Raw genomic sequence first — 24,590 nt, 5'->3', positions numbered from 1 at the left:
TAAAATATACTATGTCTTTTGTGGTTAGGTCATCTTCGAAACTCAAGGGTCAACAGAAACCTTAGTATTGCTCCTACATTTTTATTTCGAAAAGTTGAACATAGAATATTTTTTTTTTTAACCAGAATTTTTTTTTATTATTATATACCGAAAGTTTTTTTTTTCAGAAAATTTGAGGGTTCGAAATTTTTCGGAAAATACAAGCTTCGAAATTTTATTTTTCCTCAAATAAATATTAAGTCCGAAAAAAGTTTTACTATTTGTCGAGTCGAAAATTTTTCGGAAATCCATAGGTTCGAATTTTTTATTATTATTCGAAAAAAAAATTTAGACACTTAAGTAATGTTATTTATAAAAGTGTCTGCATTATTTTTCATGCCTCTAAGGTTTATAGTATTGCATTGTGAGAATGGGTAGTATAAGAAGGGCATATAGGATAGAAATATTATATGCCTGCATCAAAAAGTTAGTTCAGCATCATTATTATTTTTCTTCCCTGCAAATATGCATATTATCATTTCTTTCTGTAATGATGCATTATTATACTTCCCTGCTATTGATACATGAATATTTTTCTTCCCTGCTAACTGTTTATAATTCTTGCCTGCAAAGTGTATATTTACATGCCTTTGTTTTGTTTACCTCTTGTTATTTGTGGGAACATGTTAGAGAGAGTGCTAAACCTTCTGGTTTATTGTGTTGTAGCTCTACGAATATGGCTGCTAATCTAGGCAATTATTTTAACCCCATCGTTCTGACTGACGATGAAGCCGACGACTTTCATGCACCTATTGACCATAGAGAGTATGAAGACCTGCATTGGACAATGCATTGTATTTTGAGGAAGGAATTTGCAAGGGATGATGAAGTCATCATAGAAATGGATCGTGCTAGAGGTACCACTAGGGAGGATATCTATGATGCATGTTTCAGGTATGCATCTGAACCTGAAGAGGACGAAGACACCATACCTATTAGAAGGTCTAAGATCTAGATAAAGTTCATCGATTACTATGAGGACGAAGAAGAGGATGAAGCTAGTGATGAAACCTTCATACCTGAGCAGTATAAGGAAGACAAGGATAAGGATGGCAATGTAGTGCCATAGGTTATATATATACTTATATACTTTTTTTTATAGATATACATAAGATATTAGTTATAAGAATAATGTTGGATGTGTGCCAACAAGGACAAAGGTGTTTTATAGAGTTATCATTTTAGGAAAAATATAGATATTAGTGTGTTATTTTTATTTCACATTATTTTTCCCTTCTATGGAAGAATAAAAATAGTTATTTTATTGGAGGAGTAAGAATTTATTTTGGGCACGTATGAGAATATTTTTATTTATTTTTATTTTCATTATGTGATTATATTTTCTTGCTCAATTCCATTTCATGTTGATATGAATTTATTTACGTGAACAATTATATGAATATTAGAGAACATTTCATGATTGAAACCTAGTGGAATTGTTTAATGATGCGATCTTTAATGATCAAATCAAATATTGCCTTATTAGATGACTATGTAAGTTTTCTAGAACCTGAGTAGAGTTATATTACTTTCAGGTCCCGGAGTAGAATGGCTAACAACACTGAATTAGATGATGCTATTCGCCTCTTGGCGGAGAAACTGAATCAGGACAAGGTCGAACGTCCAGAGACTGCTAGAGATGTTCGAAAGACTGGCCAAAGTGAAACCACCTTACTTTAAGGGACAATCTGACCCTACCTTCCTAGAAACTGGATTAGGGAATTTGAGAAATTATTTGAAGTAGTAATTGCCCTGCTAATTGAGAGAGGCCAGGCTGTTTTATATCTAAAGGATGAGGCGATTTTGGTGGAGAGAAAACGGGGCTAGATTGAGTGCTGCTGAGGGATTCAATTGGGAAGCCTTTGTGGTTGTTTGAGGGAAAGTTTTACCCTGCCTTCATGAGAAAAAGAAAGCTCAAGAGTTCATCAACCTTAGAATGGGTAGTATGACTATCTCTGAATATTATAGTAAATTCATAACCATGTCTAGGTTTGCACCTGAGGTGGTAGCTACTGAGGAGCTTAAGGCTCAGAGGTTCGAACAAGGGTTGACTGATGAAATCCAGTTGGGATTAGGGGGTGAAACCTTTACATCTTTGATGTGGTGTATGGGAGAGCTTCACATATTTATGGGTTGCAATCAAGGAAGATAAGAGAATGTGGTAATAGGGAAAAGAGAAAAGAGGTTAGTACTGGGGGAAACCAAGGAATTTTAAGAAAAACCGGAATGGAAATGGGAATTTCCAAGGAAGGAAAACCAGGATAGTCGCAGGGAAACCTGAGAGAGTGCATCACTGCAAGTTTTGACAAAAACCATCCTGGGAGACACTGTAAGGGAGATTTAGTGACCTGTAACTATTGCCAGAAGAAGGGTCATAGGAGTATGAGTGCTTCTCCAAGCACGGGAAAGATCTAAGACTCAGGGAATGGTAATCAGGCTAGATCAGGGTCCAATCAGAGGGAACCAGGGTCCTAAGCCTGGAGGTCAGAATAACCAAGGAAACTATAGTAGGCCTGCTAATGAAAATCCTACCCAGCAAAGCCTGCGGGAAAAGTGTTCGTGATGAGTCATAGCGAAGCAGAGAGGTCCGCTGATGTGTGGTCACTGGTAATTTCTCTATTAATTCAGTTTTCGTTAAAACGTTATTTGATTCGGGGGCGACTTATTCTTTTATTTCGTCTTCTGTCCTAAAGAGTCTGGGGTTAGTAGAATATATATCAATTGACTTGTCTATTAGTATTCCTACTGGAGAAGTCATAAAGTGTACTAAGTTGTTCAAGAACCTGCCTTTGAAGATAGGAGGGAGTGTCTTTTCATCCGATTAATTGAGTTTAACTTAGGGACTTAGATGTGATTCTTGGGATGAACTGGTTGAGTCATTACAAGGCAGCATTGATTGTGAAGTTCAAAAGGTAGTGTTGAGAAACCCTTCGGGAAAATTGACCTCATATAGACGATTTGGGAAACCCAAGAAGTTTGGAGTGATCTCTGCTATGCAAGTGCAGAATTGATGAGAAAGGGGTGTGAGCTATTCTTTCGTAGCGTGCAAGATGTAGTAAGGAAGCTGAACTAAAACTTGAGGATGTTCCAATAGTGAAGAGTTTATGGATGTATTTCCGAGTGAAATTTCAGGTATGCCGCCTGCAAGAGCTGTTGAGTTTACCATAGACTTAGTTCCTGGAACTGCACCTATATCTAAGGCACCTTATAGAATGGCACCTCCTGAGATGAGTGAGTTAAAGACGCAATTGCAAGAATTTTGGATAAGGTTATATCAGGCCTAGTGCATCGCCTTGGGGAGCTCCTGTATTGTTCGTGAAGAAAAAGGATGGGAGTATGAGGTTATGTATCGACTATAGGGAGTTGAACAATGTTACCATCAAGAACAAGTACCCTTTGCCTAGAATAGATGACCTATTCGATCAACTGAATGGAGCGAGTGTGTTCTCGAAGATTGACTTACGTTCAGGATATCATCAATTGAGGGTAGCTGATAAGGATGTACCTAAGACTGCCTTTAGAACGCGTTATGGTCACTAGAGTTCACTGTAATGCCATTTGGGTTAACCAATGCTCCTGCTATATTTATGGACTTGATGAATAGGATCTTTCATGAGTTTTTGGATAAGTTCGTAGTGGTTTTATTGATGACATTTTGATATATTCGAGGAACGAAACCGAGCATGATGAACATTTAAGGATTATTTTGGAGACTTTGAGAAAGAACCATTTATGCCAATTCTCTAAGTGTGAGTTTCGTTTGGAGAAAGTAGCATTTTTGGGTCATTTTGTGTCTAAGGAAGGAGTCTCAGTAGATCCTGCTAAGATTCAAGCTGTGAGTGAGTGGCCAACTCCAAAGAGTGTGTCAGACATTAGGAGTTTCTTGGGTTTAGCTGGCTATTATAGGAGATTTGTGGAGATTTCTCAAAGATAGCAGACCATGACAATTTAGAAAAAGGAGTCCAAGTTTGAGTGGAATGAGAAGTGTGAGGAAGCTTTTCAGATCTTGAAGGATCGTTTAACCACTGCACCTGTTTTAACCCTACCTGATGGGAATGAGGTTTGAGGTCATAGTGATGCTTCGAAAAATGGTTTGGGTTGTGTGTTGCAACAGAATGGTAAGGTAATGCGTATGCATCGCGTCAATTGAAACCTTATGAGGCTAATTACCCTACCCATGATCTAGAGTTAGCTGCCATAGTGTTTGCATTGAAAATTTGGAGACATTATCTTTATGGAGCACTTGTAAGATATTTACAAATCATAAGAGTTTGAAGTACATATTTACTCAAAAAGACTTGAATATGAGGCAGAGAAGATGGTTGGAGTTGATTAAGGATTACGATTTAGACATCCAGTATCATGAGGGAAAGCCAATGTGGTGGCTGACGCCTTGAGTAGGAAATCGAGTCATAGTTTGAGCACTTTGATAGTCCCTGAGGAGTTGTGTAGAGATATGCAAAGGTTGAATCTGGAAATTTTAAATCCTGGGGAAAGTGAGGCTAGACAAGAAGTGGAAATGATACCATTTGGGTTATTATTGTGGACAGACTGACCAAGTCCGCCGTGTTCATACCTATTACGAAGACATGGAAAAAGAAGCAACTCGCTAAGACCTATATCAAGCATGTAGTGAGATTGCATGGGGTTCCAAAGGACATTATCTCGGATCGTGACTCTAGATTTCTATCTAAGTTCTGGAAAAAGGTCCAATTAAACCTTGGGACAACATTGAAAATGAGTATCGCCTTTCACCCTGCGACCGATGGTCAGACTGAGAGGACTAATCAGACTATGGAGATATGTTGAGAGCTTGTGCAATTGATTTTCACGGAAGTTGGGAGGACCAATTAGATTTGATTGAGTTTTCTTACAACAATAGTTATCACGCGAGTATTAAGATGGCACCATTTGAGGCCTTATATTGACGGAAATGTAGAAGTCCCATTTGCTGGAATGACTTTAGTGAAAATATAGTCTTGGGGACTGAATTTATTGAGGATACCGTCAAGAATGTCAAATTGATTCAGGCTCGAATTCAAGCTGCGCAAGATAGGCAGAAAAGTTATGCAGATTTAAAACGTCGCGAAGATGAGTTTGTTGTAAGTGATAAAGTATTCTTGAAAGTATCACCCACTAAAGGCGTTATGAGATTTGGGAAAAAGGCAAGCTAAGTGCTAAATATGTAGGCCCATATGAGATTTTGGAGCGCATTGGGAAAGTAGCTTATAGATTGGCATTGCCAAAGGAGTTTGAAAAGATGCATGATGTATTCCACATCTCCCAACTTAAACGCTATATCCCTGATGAGCATCATGTGTTAGAGCCTGAAAGAGTGCAGATAGATAGTAGCCTCACATATGAGGAAAGACCTGTCAAGATTCTCGACAGGAAAGTGCGTAGTACGCGCAACAAGGATGTTCATATTGTCAAAGTTCTTTGGTCTAACCATGAGTCAGAAGAGGCAACGTGGGAAGCCGAAGATGATATGAGGAAAAAGTATCCAGATCGATTCCTTGAGGTGAGTTACGAGGGCGTAACTCGTTTTCTTTAAGGGGGATAGAATGCGATAAATTTCGCGCTTTTGTCTATTTTTATGAGAATTTCATGCATATGTATGCCTATGTCGGGCAATTTGCACATGTTAGTGCAAAAGAAGTAGAGTCTCCGCATAAGAAAAGTGTTCATAAATAACACAAGTGTTTTAAAAATGGGAAGGTGCACAAGAGGCACTATCTTTCTTCAAAAGTTTTCGAAATGTTAAGTTCAAACTTTTGAAAGTACGAGGGTTTTGTGTTAAGTTTCGGGTCGAAACTTCTTTTAAGGGGGGTAGACTGTAATCCCCCACAATTTTAAAGAATTTTCATAAATATATTAAAGTATTTATGTAGTTATATTTAAATCCAAATGAGTTCGGAAAATATTTGACTTTTAAAAAGGGTTGACTATTTTAAAAGTCAACTGAAATTATTTTTCATAGCTTAATAAAATTTGAAATATTTTAATTAAGCATGTTTTAATAAGAGTTTTAAATACTAAAAGTATATTGAAAAGGTAGTTAATGAAATCGAAAGCCCAAAAAGTGATAAAAAGGGAAAGAGTCATTTGATGACTAAAGTTTTAAATAGCCCATCTTATTAGTCATCAAGTTTCATTAATTGAAATCTCTTTTCCTAAGCCCACAAGTAAAAGCCTTTATATAAATATCCTAAAAACCCAAAATATTTTCACCCTACACTTATTTCTCTCCTCTTCTCACGTCATTCTCTCTCTCTCTCACTCGGCATTCTCTCTCTCCTCTTTGTGCTTCGTTCTCTTCATCTTTCTCTCTCAAAAGCTTGTTTCTTCTTCTTCAAGTAACGTTTCTTGTTCAACAAGAAACATCACAAATCTTTTTAAGAGCCACGTTATTGCTGCCGTCGGTCCTCCTTTGCTGCCACTGCTGTCCGGCGCCTTTCTTTCTTCCATTATTGTGGTTGTTTTCTTTATTCCTCTTCAAGATTCCATTAAAGTACTAGTTTTATGTTATTTTATTACTAATTAGCATGTTTATGATTTAAATTATTGTTAATATGCACATATGATTTTTGGTTATCATATATATTATTATAATAAATTTCAGATTTAATACGTTAAGTTTATTTTAGTTTTTATCATGAAATTTATAGTTTTTAGGGTTTTTAATTACTAGAAACTATATATATAAAGTATAAATCATGAGTTTTGGTTAGTACATAATTTTATATGTATTGAATAAATTTTCAGAAGATTTATTAAATATTATAAGTGCTGTAATTTCAGAAAATAAGTATTTTAAGAGTTTTAAAGGATTTTTAATCACTAGAATAGTGGTGCTATACTAGGGATTAAAAATAACGAAAGTTTGGTACGTAAAAACGATTTTAAAACACGTTTAAGGGGGTTTTGATCGTTTTAAAGTTGCTGTAAATTTTTAGTTCGAGATATTTATTTCATTACTTCATTTTCTAGGCGGAGATTTCGTTGTAGGAGACTTTTAGCGAGTAAAAGTGGCCTATCGATTGGTTTATACAAGGTACGTACATCGTCTACGTGCTATGTGATTTAGAAGCATGCTCTAAGAGTATTTTTTTTTGAGGGAAATGCTCTAAGAGTATTTTATTTATTAGTATCATGTATAGCAAGGTTGTCAAAATCGCGATTTGAATCGTACAATCGTACGATTTTACGACTCACTTTTACCCAAAAGATTTAAATCGCATATAAAATCGTTTTTTAAAAAAATCGCATATAGAATCGTTAAAATCGGTTAGAATCGCTAAAATCGCGATTTAAACCCGATTTTAACGATTCTGTTTTTAGCCTGAATCTTGTAGCTGGGGATTTAATCATTGGGCCAGGCCCATGTTCTCTCACCCTCATGAAACTAAACACGCTGCCAATGCTCGTAAAAACACCTAATTCCTCCCACTGAAATTAAACACGCTGCCAAGTGCCAATTCTCTCTCTCTCCTTCGGTTCTTCAGTTCTTGTGTTCTTCGAATCTTCAGTCTTCAGATTCAGCGTCCACTCCAGGTAATTATCTTCGATTTTTTGCTGCGTATTATCACTTTCTTTCGATCTCATCAGTAGTTTTTTTATATTTTTAATTGATAATTTAGTTTCCATTTTTTTCGATAATTTTCGAATTATCTTCCTTCTATCTTCGATTTTTTGCTGCGTATTATCGCTTTCTTTCGATCTGAATTAAGTCAATTAACTTCCTTCTATTGAATCATTTGTAGAAACATGTCAAGCTCTGCTTCAAGTTCTAGGAAAAAGAGAAAAAATGCTGCTGGGAATAGAACAGACCCTGGTGGGAGCACGGTACAGAGGCAGATGGTGATCCTACAAAGGTAAGATGCAAATATTGTGGTGTTGTGCGTGGTGGTGGTATTTTCAGACTAAAACATCATCTTGCTGGGACTCGTTTTAATGTGGAACCTTGCTTGCAAGTTCCTGATGATGTTAAACATAAATTTTTGCAACTATTAGAGGCTAATGTGGAGAAGTCTAATAGAAAAAAAAACAAACTTAATGACATTGGAGAGGAAGAAGAACATTTTCAGTTTCAAAGAGGAAGGGGTACTATGGATTCTTTTGTGGGTAGAAGTAAGGCAGGATTGCAAACAACACTAAATCAGAAATTTAAAAAGGAAGAAAGAGAGGAAGTTTGCCAACAAATTGCTCGTTTTTTTTATACAAGTGCTATTCCCTTTAATGTTGTCAATAATCCTGAATTTCCAACCATGATTGAAAAGATTGCTAAGTTTGGAGTTGGTCTTAAACCTCCTAGTTATCATGAAATAAGGGTCACATTCCTAGATAAAGAAGTAACTAATGTCATGGTCATGCTTGATGAGTTCAAACAAGAATGGAAAAAAACTGGTTGTACTATTATGTCTGATGGTTGGAGTGATAGAAAAAGGCGTTCTATTTGTAATTTCTTAGTGAATAGCCCTAAGGGGACTGTCTTTCTGTCATCTATAGATACATCAGACATATCTAAGACAACAGACAAAGTCCTTGAGATGTTAGATGTTGTTGTAGAGCAAGTTGGTGAGGAGAATGTAGTTCAGGTTGTCACTGACAATGCTGCCAATTATAAGGCTGCTGGAGAAAAGTTAATGGAGAAAAGAACAAAGTTATACTGGACTCCATGTGCTGCCCATTGCATTGATCTAATGCTAGAGGATTTAGAGAAAAAGATTAAGGTTCAAATGTGACAATTGCAAAGGCTAGGAAAATAACAACATACATATATTCTAGGACTTTGTTGCTTACTTGGATGAGAGAAAGTACTAAGGGTAGAGAGCTAATTAGACCCGGTGTAACACGGTTTGCAACTTCTTACTTGACATTAAGGTGCTTAAATGAGCATAAAGGGTCATTATTAGCTCTTTTTGCATCTAATAAGTGGAAATCAAGCAAGTTTGCTACAACTGTTGAAGGGAAAAAAATCCAAAGAATTGTCTTGGATACTCGTGGATTTTGGCAAAGTGTTCTAACATGTTTAAAGGGAGCCTTGCCACTTGTGAAAGTTCTTCGCATGGTGGATTCCGATGAGAACCCTGCAATGGAATTCATATATGAAGCAATGGCACAAGCGAAAAATCAAATCAAAACAAATTTCAACAATGTTGAGAAAAAGTATGTTTTTTTTAGCTTATTTGTGTATTCTTCCATGTAACTAGTTATTTACTTTGTTAAGCTTATTTGTGTTTTCTTCCATGTAGCTATAAACCTATTTTAGAGATTGTTGATGAGCGTTGGGTGGATCAATTACATAGACCTTTACATGCTGCTGCTTACTTTTTGAATCCGCAATTTCAATATAGTGCTGATTTCAAGTTAGTGCGGACATTAAAATCGGTTTGTATAATTGTTTACAAAGAATGGTCCCCGATCCCGATGAAAGAATGCTTATTGATCTACAAATGGATGCTTTTAAAAATGCCAAAGGACTCTTTGGGTTGCCTACTGCTGTGATGACCAGGACAAAAAAAACTCCAGGTGCATTTTTTTCATTTTATTGTTAGTTTTTGTAATTTATAGTTATTTTCCAAGCATAATTATTTAATTATCTTTGTGTAGCCGATTGGTGGGATTCATATGGGGACGAATGTCCAGAGTTGAAAAGGTTTGCAATTAGGATCTTGAGCTTGACTTGCAGTTCTTCTGGTTGTGAGCGAAATTGGAGTGCCTTCGAGATGGTATATTAATGATCTATCCTATTTTATAGAACTTATGATTTTGGTTAAATTAAAAATTATGTAATTTTGTTGATGTGATTTAGGTCCACACTAAGAAAAGAAATCGATTACATCAGAAAAAGATGAATGATCTAGTGTTCGTGATGTACAATCTGAAATTAAAAAGGAGATATGACATACGAGCAAGCAAGTCCATAATGCAACAACCAATAGTTTTGGATGACTTGCCTTCAGATGATGAGTGGATAGCTGAAATCGAAGAACCTGTTCTTCCAGCTACCAACACATGGTTAGGTGCTCTTGATAGAGCATCTAGGAGACTTGCAAGAGCTGGGCAAAATGGAGATGAAGGCATCACTACGGAGTTAAATGGATCTCAAAGTATGCTTTCTTCTCTAACTTTCTTCCCCTTTATTAAATAACATTGCAAATCTAATCTTCTACTTCTCTTTTTTTTCCTCTATATGTAGATGAGAATGTTGAAGTTCAAATGCTAAGTGATGATGATGAAGTTGCACCAACATTTGATTCAAATGATATTGATTTGGATGATTGATGATTATGGTGATGAAATGGGGGCAACTACCACGGGAACTACCAACGGGAGTGATGATGTCGACGATGGGAGCTTTGGATTTAATGATTGATGAATATTATTAATTTAAATTGAGTACTTTTTTTAAATTAAGGACAATTATTGTGTTTGTATTTTGTTCAACTTTAATTTTATTGTATGTTTGTATCTTGTTGAACTTTAATTTTATTGATGGTGTCCTTTTTCGTCTCATATTGATACCATTACGCATAAAATTGAATTTTTAGTGTTGTTCATTGAAAAATAGGTAAACAGTTTACATATTTTATCATAGAATCTTATTCCCGCAAAATTCGTAGAATCTTACGATTTTACGATTCGATTTTACGATCCGATTCTGACAGGCCCTTCCGATTTAAAGTAGAATCGCGATTTTGACAACCTTGATGTATAGGACTCTATTTGTTCATATATATGATTTCTGGAATTAGTTTTACATGTTATATGCCTGTGTGCTACATGTGATCTAGAAGTGATTATGATTATAAATGTTTGTATGGAAGGTTGATGCAAGCAGGATAAGTCAAGTTTATTTATTAATTCGTGAGTGGATTAATATAAGTTAAAGTAAATCATGTCTTACATGTATTCTTTGAGTATTATTTATTATCTTATAAGGACCGTTGACCTTATTTGGTAAGTTACAAGTTCTACCTATATAAAGATAAAGTTTATTGTTGGCTAGGTTCAACAAGTAAGTTGGTAAAGGTTAAAAAGGAGGTTAAAGAGTCTTGGTTGATGAGTTGTGATCACTTGTTAATCCAAAGGTAAAAAGAGATTTTGTATGATTGTTTGAGTATTATTTATGGGTTGCTTGTTTGTTGTGTCAACACAAGTAATAAAATATATTCAACGTAAAGTGAAATGAGAATAGGTTATAGACTTTAGACTTGTGCACGTCTAGAGTTGGACACTAAGGGTTGGAATGCATGGTGAGCGTGCCATGGGTTCTTCTAGGAATGGATTGATCACCATCCCTCTTTCAGTTCAAAGGTTCCTCGATATCGCAGGTCATTTTTGGAATATGTGGTAGCTCCCATATTTCCTATTTTTAGATAAGTCAACTCGTCCAATAACTATTCCATTTAAAGAAAGAAAAAAAGTTTAGAGTCTAGTTCAGTAAAAGTTGTCTGCAGATTGTTATATGTTTATATTATTATTTATCCCTTCAAGTTACTTTTGTAGTATCATGTTTAGGATGATTTATGCCTGATATGTAGTACTCAGCTTTGCTGATTACGTGCTTGTTGTGTGTGTGATCATGGCTTTGCCTATTGATCCTGTGGTGATCCTTCGGGGGAGCAGAGTTGAGAAAGCATTGACATTATAGGTTCGCAGATGCATCTCATTGGGAATCTGGAATGGAGAGACTCATTGTATTACTAGTATCATTTAAGTTGCTTTCGTAGGAACTCGTGTTTTCAGACATTAGTTTTTGAGCTGGTGTATTTTAGTTTCAGACATTGTTATTGGTTTCATAAGTTTTAATAAAGTTGGTTTTTAGTAAATTGTTTTCCGCTGCAAAATTTTGAGTAAGCCGAAACGTTATCACACGGGCGATAATGCCTGGGTAATTCTCTAAGGTTTATTATAAAAGTATTTTCTAGAAAGAGAGAATTATCGGGGTGTTACAACAACCCAAAAAGCAAAGTGGGTAAACTAATAAGGGATAATCCAAAAAGAAAAGTAGGTAAATTATTAAAAAGCAAAGTGTAGATTCAAAATCTTGTCTCCCCATTTAGTACCCAATGATGAAACATACCGATGTTTGAATTAATCGGGGCCAAAGGAAGAGTTATCCAACAAGCTAAGCTCAAAAATTATTTTGAAACATAAAGTCTATTTATTGATTTAACCCATTTTTTAATTCCAATTAATTATTCCTGATAATTAGTTGTAATTTTAATTAACTATTCTTCATAATTACTTTCTAAAGGATATTATCAAAATTTATCTATATCTAAAACCCAAAGCAAAGAAATGTCATGTTGCCACATGTACCTCTCCCTCCGAAACAAACAATTTAAAGTAATTAACAAAAATGTATGTGTGAAGACTCAAACATACAACCTCTCATTATTTGACAAACGAACATACTAACCAACTAATCTATAATATCTTTTTGGTTTTTATGGGGAGAAAAAAATAGTATAACATACATCTAATTTAAGCATTTAAAGATATTTATATCCCACAATATACTCCACAATTATTCAGTAGAACCACCATTACATCCAATTATCTCAAACGTTACGACCCATAATACCTGGTAGCTTGTGTGGCCCACGAACATTGTTGGAGCAAAAGTGCACACGACTGCTGCTAGTAGTCCCTCCTTCATTTGCTAGCTCCATAACAATCAAACGATCCAGACCAACCATCAAATACACACTCGTGTGACTAATCAAACCCAACATTCTCATAGAAGTAAGAAGTACAATTGCTAATCTTTCCTTTCCCATTTAGGTATTGCATACCCATGATGTCACATGTAGGGATGGCAGTGGGGCGGATCAAGTAGGAGACCCGCCCCATCCCCGCCAAAGTGGGGCGGGGATGGGTCTAGGTTTGGCAGGGATGGGATTAAAATCCTACCTGCAATGCTGGGTGGTGGAGCGGGTATGGAATCCATGCTATCCCCACCCCATCCCGTCCCAAATTTATATGATTAAAATTCTATTTATATACTTATATTATTAATAATTTTATCTTGTAAAATATAAATATGTGGGTATGACGCAGGTACGAAGTGGGCACAGATACCCATGCGGGTGGTGGGGGTAGGGATGAAGTGGTACAACGCGGGTATGAAGTGGGTGCGGGTACCCAAGCGGGTGGTGGGGTGGGGATGGGTATAAATACGTACGTGGTGGGGCGGGGATGGGTCTGGAATTTCCCCCCGTAATGGGTGATGGGGCGGGGATGGGATTGGAATTTTATGCGGGTGCGGCTGTGAAGGTACCATCCTCTACACCTGCCCCGCCTAATTGTCATCCCTAGTCACATGTACTCCCTCTCTGCCTAAACAAATGATGCAAAGTATAAATATGATTTGACATGCCGTCATATGTTCTCCCTACCTAATCAAATGACACAAATTAAATTAATAAAAATATAGTTCTTAAGGCTAAACACATGACCTCCCAGTTGAAACGCGAATTCATTGGCCAACTAATCTACAATATCATATTTGTTATTGTGGGGGGAAGAATTATTTATATACAATATAATATTCGAATTTAAAAAAATTATATGATTGACATATCTGGAAGTTTATAGCCTAATGTTTCATAATTTATAGTTATAAACTATATTGTTTCTAATTTAAGAACCAAATTGAAACTACACTAGAGGTGTTCAGGAGACCCGATATGTTTGAACGACATGTGATTGACCTGTCTACCCGAAAAAAGGCAATAAATATGAAAATTTATTTTTATAGGCCGGGTAACTGACCCAAAAACATGTGAAAATCGGGTCGGTTAATGGGCTTGCTTTAAACACATCGTTATATAATGTTTTTCTTTTTCTTTTTTCACATGTACTATCTCTTCTTACAATAACCAATTGTGAAAATGTATGAAGTTAGCTTATTAGTTGCTCAATACCATGTTGTTGTGCTTGTGACTTTTTGAGGGGAAAGAAAAATAAATAATAAGAAGAATCAACATTTTATACGAGAAGTTGGACTAGATGAATTAACAATTCAACATTAAAAAAAAGGATACGATGAATCAACATGTTAATGGAAAAATTAGTTGTGATGCAATATGCAACAGAGAATATTTACGTTATGGTTGATTGGTAGTAGATCCTTTTGAGAAATGAAGATTAAAGTTGGCATGCAATTGACAGTTGGTACTCATGGTAGTACCCCAAAATATTGTAATTAACATGGATCGACATTTGACACTCATAGTAGTAGCTTATTCTGTAGCTCTTGTAATGATTTATTTTTCATTAAGAAAAAAGCTAAGACACTTTTGCGAGCATCTGGTTGTTTAGGGATGAATCACGGGTTGCTTTTCTTAGCTACCCGTAATTGTGGGTTCCCACATATTCTAGTACCCGTATATTTGGGTATCTGAATAACTAGGTAATTGGTTATGAATAAACAACAAACTATCATTAATCGATTACAATCTTTAAAGAAAAAAGCAAAAAAAGGGCATTAATCATCTTGAATAACTAAAATGTAATACAAAATATAGATTAGCCTCGGGGAATCGCCCGGTCAACTAGTTAGATTTTTATTTATAAAGATAACTGATTTCGGAGTTTAAAAGATATTGTTGGATAAAAGATAAAGAGGAATCTTTTAATGAATAAATTCCGCTCAGGTCTGCGTAGCCATCACGCGCACCCGAATATGCATGCTCAACAGAGAGACAGTCTACAAAACACAAATAGGCAACAAGAAGTTATGTTTGACGTAATAGCTTGCACGCCGCACAGGCTGGCCATGCCATACCATGGCTACATGGCACACAACAGTCGTGCGCCAGCTGCTTCGCTCTTCTCCTCTTGATGTTCGGACCTATTTTTCCTAAAATAGTTTACTTTTCAATGAGCGTTTTACGAACTTTCCTATAGACTTTCATGTACACTTCAACACAAACTTACATATATAGTCGGCAAAATCGACCCATACACGTTGACCCGATCGGAAACACCCGACCCAAAACCAGTTTTCCACCCGAAAAAGAACCGAAACCCGAAATAACTCAACCCGAAACAAAACTAGACATGAATATGACTTGAACCCCAACCTACCCCGATCCGAAGTGACCCGACCTGAAATTGACCCGATAACGATGACCCCAACCCGACCCCGACCGGGAAAAGTTGTCATATTATTTTCTTTTTAAACAAGTTTAAGGAAAATATTGTCATGAAATACTATACATATGATTTAGCCACTGTCCATTAATTATTTAATTTACTCTCATTAGTCTTATATGTGTTTTATTTATTGGGAAAATTCCTCTGGTACCCCTGAGATTTGGCGTAATTCCCAAATTACCCCCCACATTTGAGGAATTCCTGAAATACCCTTGAGGTTTGTGTTTGGACTCAAAATACCTTTACTATAGACGGAACCCTAACGCCGTTAGGTTTTCCCTTTCTCTCTCCTCCCATTCCCTCACCCACTGCCAACCTCCTTCCCCCAGCCGGCGACCACCAACCACTTCGGCACCGGCGACCCTACCCTCTTCCCTTCGCCTGCCAGATTAGCAGCACCTCCGGCGGCCCCCACCCTCTTCCCTTCGCCGGCCAGAACAGCAGCACCCCCCAGATGTAACACTCCGATAATTCTCTCTTTCTAGAAAATACTTTTATAATAAACCTTAGAGAATTACCCAGGCATTATCGCCCGTGTGATAACGTTTCGGCTTACTCAGAATTTTGCAGCGGAAAACAACTTACTAAAAACGACTTTATTAAAACTTGTGAAATCAATAACAATATTTGGAACTAAAACACACCAACTTAAAAACTAATGACTGAAAACACATGTTCCTACGAAAGCAACTTAAATTATCCTAGTAATACAATGAGTCTCTCCATTCCAAATTCCCAATGAGTTGCATCTGCGAACCTGTAATGTCAATGCAATATCGACTATACTCACCAGAAGGATCATCACAGGATCAATAGGCAAAGCCATGATCACACACACAAACAAGCACGTAATCAGCAAAGCTGAGTACGACATATTAGACATAAATAATCCTAAACATGATACTACATAAATAACTTGCAGGGATAAATAAAATATAAGCATATAATAATCTGCAGACAACTTTTACTGAACTAGACTCTAAACATTATTTCTTCCTTTAAATGGAATAGTTATTGGACGAGTTGACTTATCTAAAAATATGAAATATGGGAGCTACCACATATTCCAAAAATGACCTGCGATATCGAGGAACCTTTGAACTGAAAGAGGGATGGTGATCAATCCATTCCTAGAAAAGTCATGGGCAACCACCATGTACTCCAACCCTTAGTGTCCAACTCTAGACGTGCACCAGTCTAAAGTCTATAACTTATTCTCGTTTCACTTTACGTTAAATATATTTTATTACTTGTGTTGACACAACAAACAAGCAACACATAAATAATACTCAAACAATCATACAGAATCTCTTTTTACCTTTGGATTAACAAGTGATCACAACTCATCAACCAAGACTCTTTAACCTCCTTTTTAACCTTTACCAACTTTCTTGTTGAACCTAGCCAACAATAAACTTTATCTTTATATAGGTAGAACTTGTAACTTACCAAATAAGGTCCATGGTCCTTATAAGATAATAAATAATACTCAAAGAATACATGTAAGACATGATTCACTTTAACTTATATTAATCCACTCATGAATTAATAAATAAACTTGACTTATCCTGCTTGCATCAACCTTCCATACAAACATTTATAATCATAATCACTTCTAGATCACATGTAGCACACAAGCATATAACATGTAAAACTAATTCCAGAAATCATATATATGAACAAATAGAGTCCTATACATGATACTAATAAATAAAATACTCTTAGAGCATGCCTCTAAATCACATAGAACGTAGACGATGTACGTACCTTGTATATACCAATCGGTAGGCCACTTTTACTCGCTAAAAGTCTCCTACAACGAAAAATCCGCCTAGAAAATAAAGTAATGAAAATGAATATCTCGAACTAAAATTTACAGCAACTTTAAAACGATCAAAACCCCCTTAAACGTGTTTTAAAACCGTTTTTACGTACCAAACTTTCGTTATTTTTAATCCCTAGTATAGTACAACTATTCTAGTGATTAAAAATCCTTTAAAACTCTCTAAATACTTATTTTCTGAAATTACAGCACTTATAATATTTAATAAATCTTCTGAAAATATAATCAATACATATAAAACTACGTAGTAAGTAAATCTCATGATTTATACTTTATATATATAGTTTCTAGTAATTAAAAACCCTAAAAACTATAAATTTCATGATTAAAACTAAAATAAACTTAACATAATAAATCTGAAATTTATTATAATAATAATCATGATATCCGAAAATTATGTACATAAATAAAACAGTATTTTAATTCACAAACATGATAAATAATAATAAGATAACATAAAAACTAGTATTTTAATGGAATCTTAGAGAGGAAGAAAGAAAACAACCAACAATAATGAGGGAAAAGGCGCCGGACAGCAGCAGCCATAGCAGGGGACCGGCGGTCGGCGGTTCTTGGCTCTTAAAAAAGATTTGTGACGTTTCTTGTTGAACAAGAAACGTTACTTGAAGAAGAAGAAACGAACTATTTGGGAGAAAATTGAAGACGACGCACGAACCAAGAGGAGAGAGAAAATGCCGAGTGAGAAGAGAGAAATCACGTGAGAAGAGGAGGAGAATAAGTGTAGGGTGAAAATATTTTGGGTTTTTAGGATATTTATATAAGGGCTTTTACTTGTGGGCTTAGGAAAAGAGATTTTAATTAATGAAACTTGATGAATAACAAGATGGGCTATTTAAGACTTTAGTCATCAAATGACTCTTTCCCTTTTTATCACTTTTTGGGCTTTCGATTCCATTAAACTTCCTTTTCAATATACTTTTAATATTTAAAACTCTTTTTAAAACATGCTTAATTAAATATTTCAAATTTTATTAAGCTATGAAAAATAGTTTCAGTTGACTTTTAAAATAGTCAACCCTTTTTAAAGTCAAATCATTTTCCAAACTCATTTGGATTTAAATATAACTACATAAATACTTTAATATATTTATGAAAATTCTTTAAAATTGTGGGGATTACAGTCTACCCCCCTTAAAAGAAGTTTCGTCCCGAAACTTGACACAAAATCCTCGTACTTTCAAAAGTTTGAACTCAACATTTCGAAGACTTTTGAAGAAAGGTAGTGCCTCTTGTGCACCTTCCCATTTTTAAAACACTTGTGTTACTTATGAACACTTTTCTTATACGGAGACTCTACTTCTTTTGCACTAACATGTGCAAATTGCCCGACATAGGCATACATATGCATGAAAATCTCATAAAAATATACAAAAGCGCGAAATTTATCGCATTCTACCCCCCTTAAAGAAAACGAGTTACGCCCTCGTAACTCACCTCAAGGAATAGGTCTGGATACTTTTTCTTCATATCATCTTCGGCTTCCCACGTTGCCTCTTCTGACTCGTGGTTAGACCAAAGAACTTTGACAATATGAACATCCTTGTTGCGCGTACTACGCACTTTCCTGTCGAGAATCTTGCATCTTTTCAAACTCCATTGGCAATGCCAATCTATAAGCTACTTTCCCAATGCGCTCCAAAATCTCATATGGGCCTACATATTTAGTACTTAGCTTGCCCTTTTTCCCAAATCTCATAACGCCTTTAGTGGGTGATACTTTCAAGAATACCTTATCACCTACAGCAAACTCATCTTCGCGTCGTTTTAGATCAGCATAACTTTTCTGCCTATCTTGCGCAGCTTGAATTCGAGCCTGAATTAGTCTGACATTCTTGACGGTCTCCTCAATAAATTCAGTTCCCAAGACTATACTTTCACTAAAGTCATTCCAGCAAATGGGGCTTCTACATTTCTGTCCATATAATGCCTCAAATGGTGCCATCTTTATACTCGCATGATAACTATTGTTGTAAGAAAATTCAATCAAATCTAATTGGTCCTCCCAACTTCCTTGAAAATCGATCGCACATGCTCTCAACATGTCCTCCATAGTCTGATTAGTCCTCTTAGTCTGACCATCGGTCGCAGGGTGAAGGCGGTACTCATTTTCAATGTTGTCCCAAGGTTTAATTGGACCTTTTTCCAGAACTTAGATAGAAATCTAGAGTCACGATCCGAGATGATGTCCTTTGGAACCCCATGCAATCTCACTACATGCTTGATATAGGTCTTAGCGAGTTGCTTCTTTTTCCATGTCTCCTTAATAGGTATGAACACGGCGGACTTGGTCAGTCTATCCACAATAACCCAAATGGTATCATTTCCACTTCTCGTCTTAGGTAAGGCAGTCATAAAGTCCATAGAAATAGAATCCCACTTCCATCCAGGGACCTCTAACGATTGAACTTTCCCCATGGGTCTCTTATGGTCTATCTTCACCTTCTGACAGGTTAGGCACTTAGACACATATTCAGCTACTTCTCGCTTCATGTTTGGCCACCAATAGGTCACCTTAAGGTTTTTATACAACTTGTCACCCCCAGGGTGCACAGAATATGGAGTATTATGCCCCTCGTCCATAAGACGTCTCTTAAGGTCATTGCACTTATGTGGTACACACCACCTCCCTTCAAACCTTAGACTCCCATCATCATGAATCTTGAAGTCTACTTCCTTTCCTTGCTTCATTTTCTCCTTGATCTTGTCTAGGTGCTCATCCCCGACTAGACCCTCAATAATCTCGTCGAAAACTGACACTCCCAAAGAAAGATTACTAAGTCTAGCCTCACTTTCCCCAGGATTTAAAATTTCCAGATTCAACCTTTGCATATCTCTACACAACTCCTCAGGGACTATCAGAGTGCTCAAACTATGACTCGATTTCCTACTCAAGGCGTCAGCCACCACATTGGCTTTCCCCTCATGATACTGGATGTCTAAATCGTAATCCTTAATCAACTTCAACCATCTTCTCTGCCTCATATTCAAGTCTTTTCGAGTAAATATGTACTTCAAACTCTTATGATTTGTAAATATCTTACAAGTGGCTCCATAAAGATAATGTCTCCAAATTTTCAATGCAAACAATATGGCAGCTAACTCTAGATCATGGGTAGGGTAATTAGCCTCATAAGGTTTCAATTGACGCGATGCATACGCAATTACCTTCCCATTCTGCTGCAACACACACCCCAAACCATTTTTCGAAGCATCACTATAAACCTCAAATCCCTCATTCCCATCAGGCAGGGTTAAAACAGGTGCAGTGGTTAAACGATCCTTCAAAGTTTGAAAAGCTTCCTCACACTTCTTATTCCACTCAAACTTAGACTCCTTCTTCATCAAATTGGTCATAGGTCTTGCTATCTTTGAGAAATCTCTCACAAATCTCCTATAATAGCCAGCTAGACCCAAGAAACTCCTAATGTCTGACACACTCTTTGGAGTTGGCCACTCATTCACAGCTTGAATCTTAGCAGGATCTACTGAGACTCCTTCCTTAGACACAAAATGACCTAGAAATGCTACTTTCTCCAGACGAAACTCACACTTAGAGAATTTGGCATATAGCTGGTTCTTCCTCAAAGTCTCCAAAATAATTCTCAAATGTTCATCATGCTCGCGTTCTAAAGGCAGTCTTAGGTACATCCTTATCGGCTACCCTCAATTGATGATACCCTAAACGTAAGTCAATCTTTGAGAACACACTCGCTCCATTCAGTTGATCGAATAGGTCATCTATTCTAGGCAAAGGGTACTTGTTCTTGATGGTAACATTGTTCAACTCCCTATAGTCGATACATAACCTCATACTCCCATCCTTTTTCTTCACGAATAATACAGGAGCTCCCCAAGGCGACGCACTAGGCCTGATATAACCTTTATCCAAAAGTTCTTGCAATTGCGTCTTTAACTCACTCATCTCAGGAGGTGCCATTCTATAAGGTGCCTTAGATATAGGTGCAGTTCCAGGAACTAAGTCTATGGTAAACTCAACGGCTCTTGCAGGCGGCATGCCCGAAATATCACTCGGAAATACATCCATAAACTCGTTCACTATTGGAACATCCTCAAGTTTTAGTTCAGCTTCCTTACTAACATCCTGCACGCTACAGAAGAATAGCTCACACCCCTTCCTCATCAATTTCTGCACTTGCATAGCAGAGATAACTCCAAACTTCTTGGGTTTCCCAAAACGTCTATATGAGGTCAATTTTCCCGAAGGGTTTCTCAACACTACCTTTTGAACTTCACAATCAATCCTGGCCTTGTAAAGACTCAACCAGTTCATCCCAAGAATCACATCTAAGTCTCCTAAGTTAAACTCAATTAAGTCGGATGGAAAGACACTCCCTCCTATCTTCAAAGGCAGGTTCTTGAACAACTTAGTACACTTTATGACTTCTCCAGTAGGAATACTAATAGACAAGTCAATTGATTCATATTCTACTAACCCCAGACTCTTTAGGACAGAAGACGAAATAAAAGAATAAGTCGCCCCCGAATCAAATAACGTTTTAACGAAAACTGAATTAATAGAGAAATTACCAGTGACCACATCAGCGGACCTCTCTGCTTCGCTATGACTCATCACGAACACATTTCCCGCAGGCTTATTCTGGGTAGGATTTTCATTAGCAGGCCTACTATAGTTTCCTTGGTTATTCTGACCTCCAGGCTTAGGACCCTGGTTCCCTGTCTGATTGGACCCTGATCTAGCCTGATTACCATTCCCTGAGTCTTCAGATCTTTCCCGTGCTTGGAGAAGCACTCATACTCCCTATGACCCTTCTTCTGGCAATAGTTACAGGTTACTAATCTCCCTTGCAGTCTCTCCCAGGATGGTTTTTGTCACAAAACTTGCAGTGATGCACTCTCTCAGGCTTCCCTTTGCGACTATCCTGGTTATTCCTCCCTTGGAAATTCCCATTACCATTCCGGTTTTTCTTAAAATTTCCTTGGTTTCCTCCAGTACTAACCTCTTTTCTCTTTTCGCCTATTACCACATTCCTCTTATCTCTCCTTGATTGCAACCCAATATAATGTGAAGCTCTCCCATACACCACATCTAAAGATGTAAAGGTTTCACCCCCTAATCCCAACTGGATTTCATCAGTCAACCCTTGTTCGAACCTCTGAGCCTTAAGCTCCTCAGTAGCTACCACCTCAGGTGCAAACCTAGACATGGTTATGAATTTACTATAATATTCAGAGATAGTCATACTACCCATTCTAAGGTTGATGAACTCTTGAGCTTTCTGTTTCCTCATGAAGGCAGGGTAAAACTTTCCCCTCAAAACAACCACAAAGGCTTCCCAATTGAATCCCTCAGCAGCACTCAATCTAGCCCCGTTTTCTCTCCACCACAAATCGGCCTCATCCTTCAGATATACAGCCTGACCTACCTCAACTCAGCAGAGGCAATTTACTACTTCAAATAATTTCTCAAATTCCCTAATCCAGTTCTCTAGGAAGGTAGGGTCAGACTGTCCCTTAAAGTAAGGTGGTTTCACTTTGGCCAGTCTTTCGAACATCTCTCCAGCAGTCTCTGGACGTTCGACCTTGTCCTGATTCAGTTTCTCCGCCAAGAGGCGAATAGCATCAGCTATTCAGTGTTGTTAGCCATTCTACTCCGGAACCTGAAAGTAATATAACTCTACTTAGGTTTCCAGTATACTTATATAGTCATCTAAGCAAGGCAACACTTGATTTGATCATTAAATATTGCATCAACATACAATTCCACTTGTTCCAATCATGAAATGTTCTCTAATATTCATATAATTGTTTACGTAAATATATTCATATCAACATGAAATGGAATGAGCAAAAAAAAACATGATCACATAATGAAAATAAAATAAAATAAATATTCCCATCACGTGCCCAAAATAAATTCTTACTCCCTCCAATAAAATAAATAATATCTTTATTCTTCCATAGAAGGGAAAAAATGTGAAATAAAAAAAAACATAATAGTATCTATATTTTTCCTAAAATGATAACTCTATAAAACACCTTTGTCCTTGTTGGCACACGTCCAACATTATTCTTATAACTAATATCTTATGTATATCTGTATATATAAAAAAAAAAGAATATAAGTATATATAACCTATGGCACTACATTACCATCCTTATCCTTATCTTCCTTATACTGCTCAGGTATGAAGGTTTCATCACTAGCTTCATCCTCTTCTTCGTCCTCATAATAATCGATGAATTTTCTCTGGATCTTAGATCTTCTAATAGGTATGGTGTCTTCGTCCTCTTCAGGTTCAGATGCATACCTGAAACATGCATGATAGATATCCTCCCTAGTGGTACCTCTAGCATGGTCCATTTCTATGATGACTTCATCATCCCTAGCAAATTCCTTCCTCAAAATACGACGCATCGTCCAATGCAAGTCTTCATACTCTCTATGGTCAATGGTGCATGAAATTGTCGGCTTCATCGTCGTCAGAACGATGGGGTTAAAATAGTTTCCTAGATTAGCAGTCATATTCGTAGAGCTACAACACAATAAACCAGAAGGTTTAGCACTCTCTCTAACGCATTCCCACAAATAACAAGGGGTAAACAAAAACAAAGGCATGTAATATACACTTTGCAGGCAAGAATTATAAAAAGTTAGCAGGGAAGAAAAATATTCATGCATCATTAGCAGGGAAGTATAATAATAATGCACTTATTTGCATGGGAAGAAAATAATAATGATGCTGAACTAACTTCCTGATGCAGGCATATAATTTTTCTATCCTATATGCCCTTCTTATACTACCCACTCTCACAATGCAGTAATATAAACCTTAAAGACATGAAATATAATGCAGACACTTTTATAAATACTATTATTTAAGTGCCTGAAAAAATAAGTTTTTGAATAAAAGAAAATTTTCGGACCCAAGGACTCGAAAAAAAAAATTTCACTCGAAAAGGAAAAAAAAAATTCGGACTTAATATACTCAAGAAAAAAAAATTCGAACGCTTGTATTTCCCGAAAAAAAATATTTTCGAACCCTCAAATTTCCGGAAAAAAAAAATAATTTTCGGTTAATTAAATTTTTTTTTTTTCTGGTTCTAAAAAAAATATTTTATGTCCAACTTTCGAAATGAAAACGTATGAGCAATACTAAGGTTCCCTTCAAATAACTAGTAAGCTAGGTAACTTAGTAAGCTAAAATCACTTAGTAAGCTAGTTAGTTAGGCGCCTATAAGTCTTAAACTAACCTAAAGCTCCCAGATACCACTTTGTAACACCCCGATAATTCTCTCTTTCTAGAAAATACTTTTATAATAAACCTTAGAGAATTACCCAGGCATTATCGCCCGTGTGATAACGTTTCGGCTTACTCAGAATTTTGCAGCAGAAAACAACTTACTAAAAACGACTTTATTAAAACTTGTGAAATCAATAACAATATTTGGAACTAAAAAACACCAACTTAAAAACTAATGACTGAAAACACATGTTCCTACGAAAGCAACTTAAAATATCCTAGTAATACAATGAGTC

General features: G+C 36.5%; 1 protein-coding gene across 1 annotated transcript; it reads left to right on the top strand.

The window, feature by feature from the left end:
* The first annotated feature begins 715 nt into the window (after positions 1-715).
* On the top strand, positions 716-10,326 carry LOC125491604 (uncharacterized). Its single transcript, XM_048642076.2, is given in 9 exon segments — positions 716-933; positions 7,868-8,090; positions 8,274-8,772; positions 8,775-9,207; positions 9,294-9,411; positions 9,414-9,570; positions 9,652-9,770; positions 9,854-10,151; positions 10,241-10,326. Coding segments are annotated over 9 exon segments (2,151 nt in total).
* Positions 10,327-24,590: the final 14,264 nt, after the last annotated feature.

The sequence above is a fragment of the Beta vulgaris genome, chromosome 4, assembly GCF_026745355.1.
Source record: "Beta vulgaris subsp. vulgaris cultivar EL10 chromosome 4, EL10.2, whole genome shotgun sequence".
Lineage (NCBI taxonomy): Eukaryota > Viridiplantae > Streptophyta > Magnoliopsida > Caryophyllales > Amaranthaceae > Beta > Beta vulgaris.
This window is presented reverse-complemented; position numbering and strand designations above follow the sequence as displayed.